The 11,646-nt window shown below is 46.2% G+C and overlaps 3 protein-coding genes across 3 annotated transcripts; 2 read left to right on the top strand and 1 right to left on the bottom strand.

The window, feature by feature from the left end:
- Positions 1-409: 409 nt before the first annotated feature.
- On the top strand, positions 410-4,188 carry H2BC27 (H2B clustered histone 27). Its single transcript, XM_028826627.2, has one exon. The coding sequence runs from the start codon at positions 439-441 to the stop codon at positions 817-819; it is 381 nt and encodes a 126-aa protein (XP_028682460.1). The 5' UTR covers positions 410-438; the 3' UTR covers positions 820-4,188.
- On the bottom strand, positions 2,888-7,222 carry H2BC26 (H2B clustered histone 26). The gene has a single exon (XM_077939339.1). It carries the CDS (start codon positions 7,204-7,206, stop codon positions 6,826-6,828), a length of 381 nt encoding a protein of 126 aa, XP_077795465.1. The 5' UTR covers positions 7,207-7,222; the 3' UTR covers positions 2,888-6,825.
- Positions 7,223-7,477: 255 nt separating this feature from the next.
- Positions 7,478-7,962, top strand: H2AC25 (H2A clustered histone 25). The gene is given in 1 exon segment (NM_001265626.2): positions 7,478-7,962. A coding segment is annotated over 1 exon segment (393 nt). The 5' UTR covers positions 7,478-7,516; the 3' UTR covers positions 7,910-7,962.
- The last annotated feature ends 3,684 nt before the right edge of the window (positions 7,963-11,646 follow it).

The raw sequence follows: 11,646 nt of genomic DNA, 5'->3' as shown, positions 1-11,646 counted from the left end.
CCTCCCCTTCTAAATAAGCACTAACTACCACTCCTTAGCTGTGTGCCTCAGGAAAAAAAAAAATGCCCCCATGTATGTGCCTCACAGCCAGAGAAGACTGCAATTTGGGGTTGAAACCGTTTTTCAGTTTCTTTTTAGCTACGTCCAGAACCGCTGCGGACACAAAAATCTCCAGGTTTAAAACAAAGGCTTTGAACAAAGATGCGCAACCTCAGCTCCTGTGCGCGGCGGATATGCCTTGGGATTGGTTGGACCACCGTCCAATAGGAAAGAAGAACCGGACTCTCCTCTTTGCATAAATTCCTCCCGGTGGCGGCCTCGGCGTCAGGCCGTCCAATCAGACCGTACAGATTTGGAGCCTTCATTTGAATATAAAGATGGCAAATAGCCCTGCCCGCCTCGCGTCCGCGTTCGTCTAGGAGCTCTTGTCACCCCGCCATGCCGGAGCCATCGCGGGCGGCTCCGGCTCCTAAAAAGGGCTCCAAGAAGGCCATCACCAAGGCGCAGAAGAAGGACGGCAAGAAGCGCAAACGCGGCCGCAAGGAGAGCTATTCTATCTACGTGTACAAGGTGCTGAAGCAGGTGCACCCCGACACCGGCATCTCGTCCAAGGCCATGGGCATCATGAACTCCTTCGTCAATGATATCTTCGAGCGCATTGCCAGCGAGGCCTCCCGCCTGGCGCACTACAACAAGCGCTCCACCATCACGTCCCGCGAAGTGCAGACGGCCGTGCGCCTGCTGCTGCCGGGCGAGCTGGCCAAGCACGCCGTGTCCGAGGGCACCAAGGCTGTCACCAAGTACACCAGCTCCAAGTGAGGCGCGTCCCGGCGCCCCGAACCCAAAGGCTCTTTTCAGAGCCACCTCCAAGCTCAAAAAGGAGCGTGCCACCTGGTCTGGTTGTGACCTGTGATTTAACTGGAGTAACGGGAGAAGGTAGAGTGAGTTGTGGAGGCGCAAGTCTTAGAGATAAAAGTAGTCTTCCTGTCTGTAATGGCGCATTTCCCTTAGAAAGGCTGCGTTCGTCTTCTCTTGGCCACAGGCAAAGTCAGAGAGGGCGCAGTACAGGAGATTGAACCATGGATCCTATCCAAAGATCTGTGTGTGGCGCACGCCCTGCGCGTGAGGAGCGTGGGTCACCTCCAGGAAGATCTTGTGCCACTTCCCCTCCCCCAGTGCCTCCTGGTGGCTGAGACTGGAGGACGTGCTCACTGAGGTCCGGGGTTGGGGGTGAGGGGTTTGTCGCGCCGTCTGGGTGCGGGTGCTTGGGTCCGTCCTTCTCCCGCCCCTTTCCTCCCTCCTTAGCCACAACTAGACACCGTGAGCTTCTAGCCAAAACCTTTTCAGCGGCGTTGCGCCTAAGCAGCTCTTTATGCCACGCCTTCCTGCTTGAAACATCAAAACAGCAGGCTCACATATCTCCTTATCACTCAGTTAAAATTTCCCCAATTAAGGGATTCTGGTACTTTATCCCAAAAATGTGTGTGTATGTGTGTGTACGCAAAATGCACAGTGAAAGATTATTTTGAATAATGCAAATATAGTGCTTTTTAAAAAAATTCCAGCAAATCATAGGCAAAATAATTATGATCTCTGGATGACACATTAAGTAAAAACTAAGGCATGCAGGCCTGACTGGGGCCCAGGCTGTCCTCTCCCTAAAAATACCGCGTACCTGTGTCACCCCAACCACCCTCTAAGCAGAAACGTTGCCTGGAATTAGGATTCAGATTCCAGGCTCAGTTCCCACTGGTAGAGGATGCACTCTACCCAGGCTCAGTTCCCACTGCACACCCCCAACACAATGACAGCCAAGCATTTATCAACATTTAACCTCTATGGTCTCGTAAAGTATATCAATTTTCTTGGGTTAGTTTTTTCTTAAAGGGAGTTTTCTTTCCTCCAAATTCTTTTTGTAAATAGGTTTTATTTTTTTATTTTATTTTATTTTATTTTTTTATTTTTTGAGACGGAGTCTCGCTCTGTTGCCCAGGCTGGAGTGCAGTGGCACTCTCGGCTCACTGAAAGCTCTGCCTCCTGGGTTCAGGCCATTCTCCTGCCTCAGCCTCCCGATTAGCTGGGACTACAGGCACCCGCCACCACGCCCGGCTAATTTTTTTGTATTTTTAGTAGAGACGGGGTTTCACCGTGTTAGCCAGGATGGTCTGGATCTCCTGACCTCGTGATCCACTTGCCTCGGCCTCCCAAAGTGCTGGGATTACAGGTGTGAGCCACCGCGCCCGTCCTAGGCTTTATTTTTTAGAGCACTTTTTCAGAGCAATAAGCTTTTTTATTAGTAGTACATAATAATTGTACATATTTGGGGGATACATACGATATTTTGATATACGCATAGGCATAACAATCAAACCAGGGCAACTGGGACATCCGTCATCATATTCACCCCCTCTTCAGGTCGAGATCATTCCAATTCCTCTCCTCCAGCAATACAACTAATTATTGTTACCTGCAGTCACCCTACTTTTCTAACCAACACTAGATGTTACTATTTCTCCTAAGTGTATTTTTGTACCCATTGATCGGCTTCATCTCCTCCTTTCCCCACCACTCTTCCCAGCTTCTGGTAACCAGTAATCAACTTTCTACCTCCGTGAGACCCATGTTCTTAGCTCCCACGTATGAGTGAGATCATGCAGTATTTGTCTTTCTGTGCCTGATTTGTTTCACTTAATATAATGTCCTCCAGTTCCATCCATGGTGCTGCTAATGATGGGATTTCATTATTTTTTTATGGCCAAATTGTATTTGAATGTGTAAATATACCACATATTCTTTATCCATTTATCTACTGATGGGCATTAAGGTTAACTCTCTTTCTTGGCTATTATAAATAGTGCTGCAATGAACATGAGACTGCAGACATCTCTTTGATATACCGATTTCCTTTATTTTGGGTATATACCCAGCAGTGGGGTTGCTGGATCATATGGTAAGTCTGTTTTTAGTTTATTTAAGAATGCCCATACTCGTCTCTATAGTGGCTGTACTGATTTACATTCTTATCAGCAGTGTACAAGCATTCCCTTTCCCCGCGTTCTCACCATGTTATTTTTTGTTTTTTTAATCAAAGTCACTTTAATTGGAGATGATTCCATCCAAATTATTTTATTTACTGCATAATAATTAGCCAATCTGACTTGAAATTTCCATCTGATATGGGTGAGGGGCAATCTCTTAAATACATTTCAGATTGTATGCCAGTCTGGAGGGATTTTGTAGGCATACAATCTGACATGTATTTCAGTGATTGTCACTCACTCATCTCAGATAGGTGAGATATGAACCTTAGTTTAAAAATCTGGCTTAGTTTGAGAATCTTGGCATGTCTCTCCAACCCAGAAAATGCTTCCATTTTGTTGAGTGGGTCCTAATTCCCGTGGATTCTGACATATTTGATGTGCACTCCGTTTATCATTAGCATTTGTCTTTCTCCGTTGTAACACTATAATTAGAGAAATGGGTTCTGGACACAATTGCTCTGAATTTTCTCCATTATAAAATCTCAGTAGCAGGGATCCTGTTTTACCTTCTTTGCCTCTCCCTTAACAGATTCCTGTCCTGGGAGAGAGGTACAAATCCCATGCATTCTGGGCCTGGGGGTGCTAACGCAGCAGGAAGAGACAGACAGCCTGTTTTTACTTCAAGTTTGTGTCAGGGGAATCAGAAGGACTGAGATATGAATTGACTGACGTTTGACATTATCCATCACAAAATGCCTTCTTAGAGAATTACACTTGGAAATGGTCATGAAATGTTCATCTTCTGCCTTGATTTGATCTCTGGCACCAACCAGCGTTGTTGCCTTGTGCTAACACAATCATTCACTCTCTCTGCTGGAGACTGGTTTCACTTTATTAAACCTATGTTTTAAGTTCCTTAAGGTGGAGAACTATATGGATCTGTGAGAGTAATTTCACAGCTGCAAATGTTTAAGGTATTGACTTCCAATCCATGCTGACAGGAGGCTGAGGGCTTGGATGTTCCAGTCATTGGGCACCTGTTTCATAGTGGAGAGGGCTGGATTCAATAGCTTTTCATACAAATTCTATATTTCTTGAAAATACTAAGGGTGTTGATAAGTCCGACTTACTTTTGATGATGGATCACTGTTTATTATTTGGATTATAACTGGGGATGCAAAGAATGGAATAAAATGCCTATGACAAAGTTGCTGTTCCTGTGCATTTTTTCTAAATTTTTTTGGAGCATACATCAAAACAAAACAGAATGGAAATGAGCCCGTGCACTGCTAGCATTGTAACCATATGGAAATGATCCCATGCTCTGCTAACACTGTAACCATATGAACACTGCATGCATGCAGTCACTGAGGTGGAAAGGGGAAGAGAAGAGTAGATGCACCATCCAGCTCATTAAAAGAGTCAGTTTCACTAAAAGTTTATGTTTGATAATAATCTATCAAATTATTTATGTTTTGAACAATTGTGTACTGTCAAGATGATTTTTCTAAAACACTGAGAGACTACCCAGAGGTAGTTTAAATTTCAATGTAGACTTTTTTGCAGAGAACGATAATAGACAAAACACCATTAAACATACAATAGATATATTATGGTAGGGTGAAATTGTAAGGCAAATGGAGAATAGAAATAGGCATTCAGGAAGAAAAAAATCATCTGAAACTTCTCATTGTCAAAGAAAAATTTGGTCATGTATTTTATGAATTAATTATACTATCATATTGATATTCCAAAAGGCACCTTAAGACTGATGTGAGAATTTTGATTTTTAAAAAGTCCCATATTGATATTTGTATCTTTGCAACTATTTTAATCGTAAATAAAAATATTTTAGATAGCTTTAAAATATGCAAGGTTCTCAAAGATTCTTTAGAGGAACCACGCAGGAAAAAAGGTGGGGAGTAGTGGACAAAGCCATTTTGGTAGAGGATGTTCACATTGACCTTTCCTTCCGCATCCCAGGCACACGACGCGTTCCCTTTGGAGAGATGACTTGGGGGGAAAAATAGTTTTCATTTAATTTTATTAAAAAATTATTTCTCGGCCGGGAGAAGTGGCTCACGCCTGTAATCCCAGCACTTTGGGAGGTCGAGGCGGGTGGATCACGAGGTCAAGAGATGGAGACCATCCTGGTCAACATGGTGAAACTCCTTCTCTACTGAAAATACAAAAATTAGCTGGGCGTGGGTGGCGCACGCCTGTAGTCCCAGCCACTCCGTAGGCCGAAGCAAGGGAATCGTTTGAACCCGGGAGGCGGAGGTTGCAGTGAGCAGAGACCCCGCCATTGCACTCCAGCCTGGGCGACAGATCAAGACTCCGTCTCAAAAAAAAAAAAAAAAAAAAAAAAAAATTCTCATTTAGCTTTATTGAATTTTTATTCCCTGCTGGAAACGGTGACACAAACGCTCAATACTTCGAATTTTCACAATGGTTTGGGGAAGCAATTACTGGAAATCTCCTTTTTCTAAACAAGAAAAGCCAAGTCATGAAAACGTAAACAATGCCCTTTCCAGAGCGAAAACTCTTCGTGCCAAAGAGCTTTCCTGCGCCAAAATGGCAGTCCCCAAATAAATGCCGTGAATTTGGAGGGGGTAGGAAAGGAATTCTGTGTTGCTAACGCCTCGCAGAAAACAATGTGGTAGAAGAGGGAGGTAGCTACATTTGCTCAGAAAAAGGGAATTCTTTCCCTCCTGAATTAACCCTTCCCCCACCCCCACTCCCATAAGGGTTAAAGCTACCGGCAGCTGGGGTCGCTTATTACATCCGGCTCCCCAGAGCAGGGCGCTGCTTTGACGCAGCGCTTCGATTCGGTATCAAACATCCTGCCATCGCAGTATCCTGCCAGGAAAATATCCTGCCGGAATGTTCATCACTTAAATCTAAGTATGTCTCTCTGGTCCAGGAAGGGATGGAAGTCTTAAGCAAATGCAGAGCCAGGCACCACCGCCAGGGGAACGTGACAACGCCCATGGCCTCAGAGCCCGTGGTCTTGAGCCACGTCTGGCCTCACCCATGGGGTGCGGGTAGGGATGGGGAGGTTGGCACAGGGTCTTTCTGGGGGAGGTGACCCGCACCGCTCACGTGCACCGCGCACGCCAAGCTCAGTTGGACACGGTCCTGAACCGGGCGCAAGCGCTCAACATCTAAGAATGCACCACTTGCTTATAAAAGACATTTGGGGTCGGGCGCGGTGGCTCACGCTTGTAACCCCCGCACTTTGGAAGGCCGAGGCGGATGGATCAACAGGTCAGGAGATCGAGACCATCCTGGCCAACATGGTGGAACCCCGTCTCTACTAAAAATACAAAAATTTAGCCAGGCGTGGTGGCCCATGCCTGTAATCCCAGCTACTCGTAAGGCTGAGGCACGAGAATCGCTTGAACCCAGGAGGCGGAGGTTGCAGTGAGCCGAGATTACGCCACTGCACTCCAGCCTAGCGACAGAGCAGACTCCGTCTCAAAAAAAAAAAAAAAGTCTCGTCGCGTGTTAATATGTCCGCGCGGAGGGAGGGGGTGGAGAGGGGGTCCTTGATTGGCTCCCAACATTACTGAGCTACATCACCTGAGCACTGTTTCTACCCCAATTTCTGTAATGAGCAGTTTTTCTCGTTCTCTGCCGGCGCGCGCGCACACACACACACACACACACACACACACACACACACACACACACAGAGGAGGCTCACATTCGGCCGCACCCGGCAACCGCTAGGGCGCATGGAGACATATTAGGTTACATAACCCTTCACCGTGTTCGAAACCCTTTCTCGATCGTGTGGGTGGCTCTGAAAAGAGCCTTTGGGTTCAGGACGCCGGGAAACGCCTCACTTGGAGCTGGTGTACTTGGTGACAGCCTTGGTGCCCTCGGACACAGCGTGCTTGGCCAGCTCGCCCGGCAGCAGCAGGCGCACGGCCGTCTGCACTTCGCGGGACGTGATGGTGGAGCGCTTGTTGTAGTGCGCCAGGCGGGAGGCCTCGCTGGCGATGCGCTCGAAGATATCATTGACGAAGGAGTTCATGATGCCCATGGCCTTGGACGAGATGCCGGTGTCGGGGTGCACCTGCTTCAGCACCTTGTACACGTAGATAGAATAGCTCTCCTTGCGGCCGCGTTTGCGCTTCTTGCCGTCCTTCTTCTGCGCCTTGGTGACGGCCTTTTTAGAACCCTTCTTGGGCGCAGGAGCCGATTTGGAGGGGTCTGGCATGATGGCTGTGTCTCTCCAAAAAAACGCGCAGCGCTCGGAGTAACTCTATTTGTACGTTTTGTATTCAAATGAAGGCTCAGGATTTGCTCACTTCTGATTGGATCAAACGTTGTTCTACGTCATCGCTGGGAAAGGAATACGCAAATTAGGAGTGCCAGGTTCTTTTTCTGATTGGCTACCATAGCCATCCAATCGAACTCCGCGGTCTAGCCTACCTCCTTACCATAGATAAGGGCTCGCTGGAGTTCTCTTCCCTCTTGTTTTCGGTCTGGCTTTTGGATTCTTGTTGTCTTTTGCCCTTGAATCGGAAATGTCCGGTCGCGGTAAGCAGGGCGGCAAGGCGCGCGCCAAGGCCAAGTCGCGCTCATCGCGCGCGGGGCTGCAGTTCCCCGTGGGCCGAGTGCACCGGTTGCTCCGCAAGGGCAATTATTCCGAGCGCGTGGGGGCCGGCGCCCCGGTCTATCTGGCCGCGGTGCTGGAGTACCTGACCGCCGAGATTCTGGAGCTTGCCGGCAACGCGGCGCGCGACAACAAGAAGACGCGCATCATCCCGCGCCACCTGCAGCTTGCCATCCGCAACGACGAGGAGCTCAACAAGCTGCTGGGCCGCGTGACCATCGCGCAGGGCGGCGTCCTGCCCAACATCCAGGCCGTGCTGCTGCCCAAGAAGACGGAGAGCCACCACAAGGCCAAGGGCAAGTGAGGCCGCCCGCTGTCCCCGGGGCCCCTTTGATGGACATAAAGGCTCTTTTCAGAGCCACCCACCATCTCGAGAAAAGAGTCTCACTGAGCCTGCAGTTCTTTATAGGACGGAGTCCTGATCACCCTAGGCTCATGAATGAGCGCAGTGGCCACGGGGAAGGGCGCAACGGGAACCGAGACCCTGGAGACTGATTGGGTCGCATACTCGCCTGGTGGGCAACGTGTTCTGTTAACAGCAAGGAACCCTCGCCCACAGGTGGCTACCCCTTGCTCTTGAGTCCCATCGAAAACCTCTGGTAGGGGTTTTAATACGCTCACCGTAAAGGTGTCTTCATAATTACTAGTGACAAGTTCTCTTGACTCCGGCAAGGTTCCAGTGTGGTCGTCGAGTACAGAATGCAATTTCTTAATGATTTATCTGATATTAAAAGTATTTATGATCTCTAAGTAGTTTGCACTTTAATTCTGAAGAGTGAGTCTATGGATTCTATTTAAATTGCTAAGTTTTAACAATGTGAGCTCCACCAGGGTTAAGATTTAATCTATTTGGCTGGGAATTCTAAAGGTCATGAGGAAAGGTTCAGTACTTAAAAGGAACCAGATTAGCAGATGCTGAAAAGTATAAACCTTTTAAGAAGACTTAATTTGGAATAGGATAATTATTTAAAGGAATTTAGTTTGTTTAATTCCAGTTGGTCAAACATTAATCAAAGATCCGCTTAAATTGATTGCTAAAATCAGAACAAAATAATTTGTACACTGATTCTGAAAAGGAAAACTAAATCTTCGAGTTAAGCAAATTTACAATGAGTATTGTTAGAACCAGATGAATGATGACACATGTGGACTTGAGGAAAATAACTGTTTGTAACTACATTTTTCCTTATAAAAAGGAGGGTTTAAGAGGGTCAGAGACCTCCAGGCAAATTAACTGAAATGGCTGTGTTAATAACCTCTAAATCTTGGAGGAGAGAGGTTCATTGATTTAATCCATTATAATCCCTTAAAAAATGTTTGCCACAAAATCAGAGCTCAGAAAGTGTTACTCTTCTGTTGTTATCTGTACAGTTTTCATTAATCTATTTCTCAAAATATGAATGATTCCTACTTTGTTTTTTTTCTTTAATCCCCAATGTGATAGTATTTAGTTAATTGACACCTAACAATTGTATATTGCATGGGGTACATAGTGATATTTTGAATATATTTATTATCAGATCAGGGTAATTAGCAATTATTATTTATTGTAATAACAAATATAGGCCAGTAAAATGATTCAGGAATATTATATAATTTATATTTACCCTATTAAAATTGGGTCTACTCAAGTCGCCTTCCTGGACACCAGCTAACCACAAATCTGCGTGTCTTTAGAAAATATCCCAGTGCTATGAAACTATTTGAACCAAAAATTGGTAAGCAGCTGCTCCAACAGTGTGGATCTAAACAGCACAATATTCACAGTGTGTGTCATGAGTGGGCAGCATTTCAGTAAAACAAAACTGCAAGGACTGGCCAGGAAAGGAAGTAGCCTTCAGAGCTCTTTTCATTATTTTTCTTGTGAAAGCCTTCATTTTCAGTTGAAATTTATCTTTATGTATTTATATCTATGTAGGTCACTCTATCTCTTCAAATACACTTTAATGGTATTTAAGGTTTTTGCAGGGTCTGGGGGCTTTAAGTGTTTTGATTATCACCATGGATTTCCAGATTTTGTAAAAGGTTCTCAAATGGAGTGAAGGGGGAGGTAGCGTAGTGGGAGGGCTACTTTGGGGTAGCACTGCGTTTGTTATCTCTGAGGCTGTGGTGTTTCACACACAGCAACGAACCACACAGGCTATTTAATTTTCAGATAATTAAAATTTAATACAAAATGTAGTTCATCAGTCATCTTAACCACATGTGGCCAGTGGATACCATGTTAGCACAGATACAGAATGTTTCCAGCATCACAGAAAGTTCCACTGGATAGCTTTGGTCTAAGATCTGGTTCTCTATCCGGTTATCCGATTCAGAAATGTAGTAAATTACCCAGTGCTGCCTGCTTCAGTAAAAGAAAGTTCATTAGACTCTTTTTTATTTTTATTTTCATTTTTTTTTAAGATAAAGCCATGCCCTGTGTCCCAGGCTGGAGTGCAGTGGAGTGATCTCGGCTCACTGGAACTTCTGCCTACTGGGTTCAAGTGATTCTTCTGCCTCAGCCTCCCAAGTAGCGCCCGCCACCATGCCTGGCTGTTTTTTGTTTGTTTGTTTGTTTTTTGGTTTTTTTTTTTTTGAGATGGAGTATCTCTTTGTAGCCCAGGCTGGAGTGCAGTGGTATGATCTCAGTGGAGTGGCGAGATCTCAGCTCACTGCAACCTCTGCCTCCAGGGTTGGAGCAATTATCCTGTCTCAGCCTCCCAAGCAGCTGGGACTACAGGCGCCTGCCACCACGCCTGGCAAATTTTTGTATTTTTAGTAGAAACAGGGTTTCACCACCTTGTTGGTCAGACTGGTCTCAAACTCCTGACCTCAGGTGATCTGCCCGCCTTGGCCTCCCAAAGTGCTGGGATTACAGGCATGAGCCTGTAATGGAGCACTCAGCTTCATTAGACTCTCACATAAAGAAGACATCACCGTATGGTCCTGCAATTCCAGTCCTAGGTATATATACCCAAGATAAATGAAAATATACATTTATTCACAAACATGTACACAAATGCTCATGGCAGCATTATTCATGAAATACAGAAGGTAGAAACAACCCAAATGTCCATCAACTAAGGAATGGGTAAGCAGATTGGGGTCTATCCAATTACAATGAAATATTATTCAGTCATTCAAAAGAAATGAAGCACTGACATGCTACTACAGGGATGAATCTTGACAACATGCTCAGTCAAGTAAGCCAGATACAAAGGCCACAGATTGTCTGAGTCCATTGATACGAAATGTCCAGAACAGGCAAATCCATAGGGACTGAAGGCAGACTGTTGGCTGTCAGGGGCTGGAGGAAGGGAGTGCCTGCCTAGTGGGGATGGCTTCCTTTAGGGGTGATGAGGATGTTCTGGAACTAGACAAAGGTGATAACTGCATAACATTGTGAATGTACTAAATGCACCTGAATTGTGTATTTTAAAATGGTACATTGTGTGTCATGTGAATTTCACCACTCAATGTTTTTAAAAATCTGAACCTAATACACGAATGTGTACCAAATCGTCCCGTAACCAGGAGAACAGAAAGGAAAGGCAAGAAAGCCTGGGGTCCCAGAATGGCTGCGGGGAGGGTAGACCAGATGCCCGAGAGGAGAGAGGCCCATTCTAGTGCTTTCCAGGATGCTACTGGCCTACCCCAGGTATAAAGAGGGGCAGCAGGGACTGCCTTTGGTGCAGCAGCCATAACTTGGGGACCTTGTGGAGAGAAGAGGGTCCTGTTGGTGGCTGTGGGCAGCTCATCTCCACAGGGCTGGCTGTCTTCCTGTGGATGCATCGTGACCTTTCTCTGCCCGCTGCATTCCCAGTATGCACCCACCTTCTCTGGAAGTTTACTCTTGATACTTCACACACCCCTATGGGCAGGCACTTTATGGAGGAAGAAGAGAAAAGGAGATATGTCCCAGAGGGAGAATGCAGCTGAAGCCAGCCTCAGGAGTAACCCACAGAGAGAGCTTGCAGTTTTGCAGAACGCAGCTTGGCTCAGTAGTGTTCCACATCCCTCTCCTCCCCTCTTCTGGCTGTGGGTCTCTCCCCAGCCCCA

Source organism: Macaca mulatta, chromosome 1, assembly GCF_049350105.2.
Source record: "Macaca mulatta isolate MMU2019108-1 chromosome 1, T2T-MMU8v2.0, whole genome shotgun sequence".
NCBI lineage: Eukaryota > Metazoa > Chordata > Mammalia > Primates > Cercopithecidae > Macaca > Macaca mulatta.
This window is presented reverse-complemented; position numbering and strand designations above follow the sequence as displayed.

Bases quoted from the DNA above. Each gene is read 5' to 3' on its own strand.
- H2BC27 (XM_028826627.2), top strand. From the start codon at position 439: ATGCCGGAGCCATCGCGGGCGGCTCCGGCTCCTAAAAAGGGCTCCAAG.
- H2BC26 (XM_077939339.1), bottom strand. From the start codon at position 7,206: ATGCCAGACCCCTCCAAATCGGCTCCTGCGCCCAAGAAGGGTTCTAAA.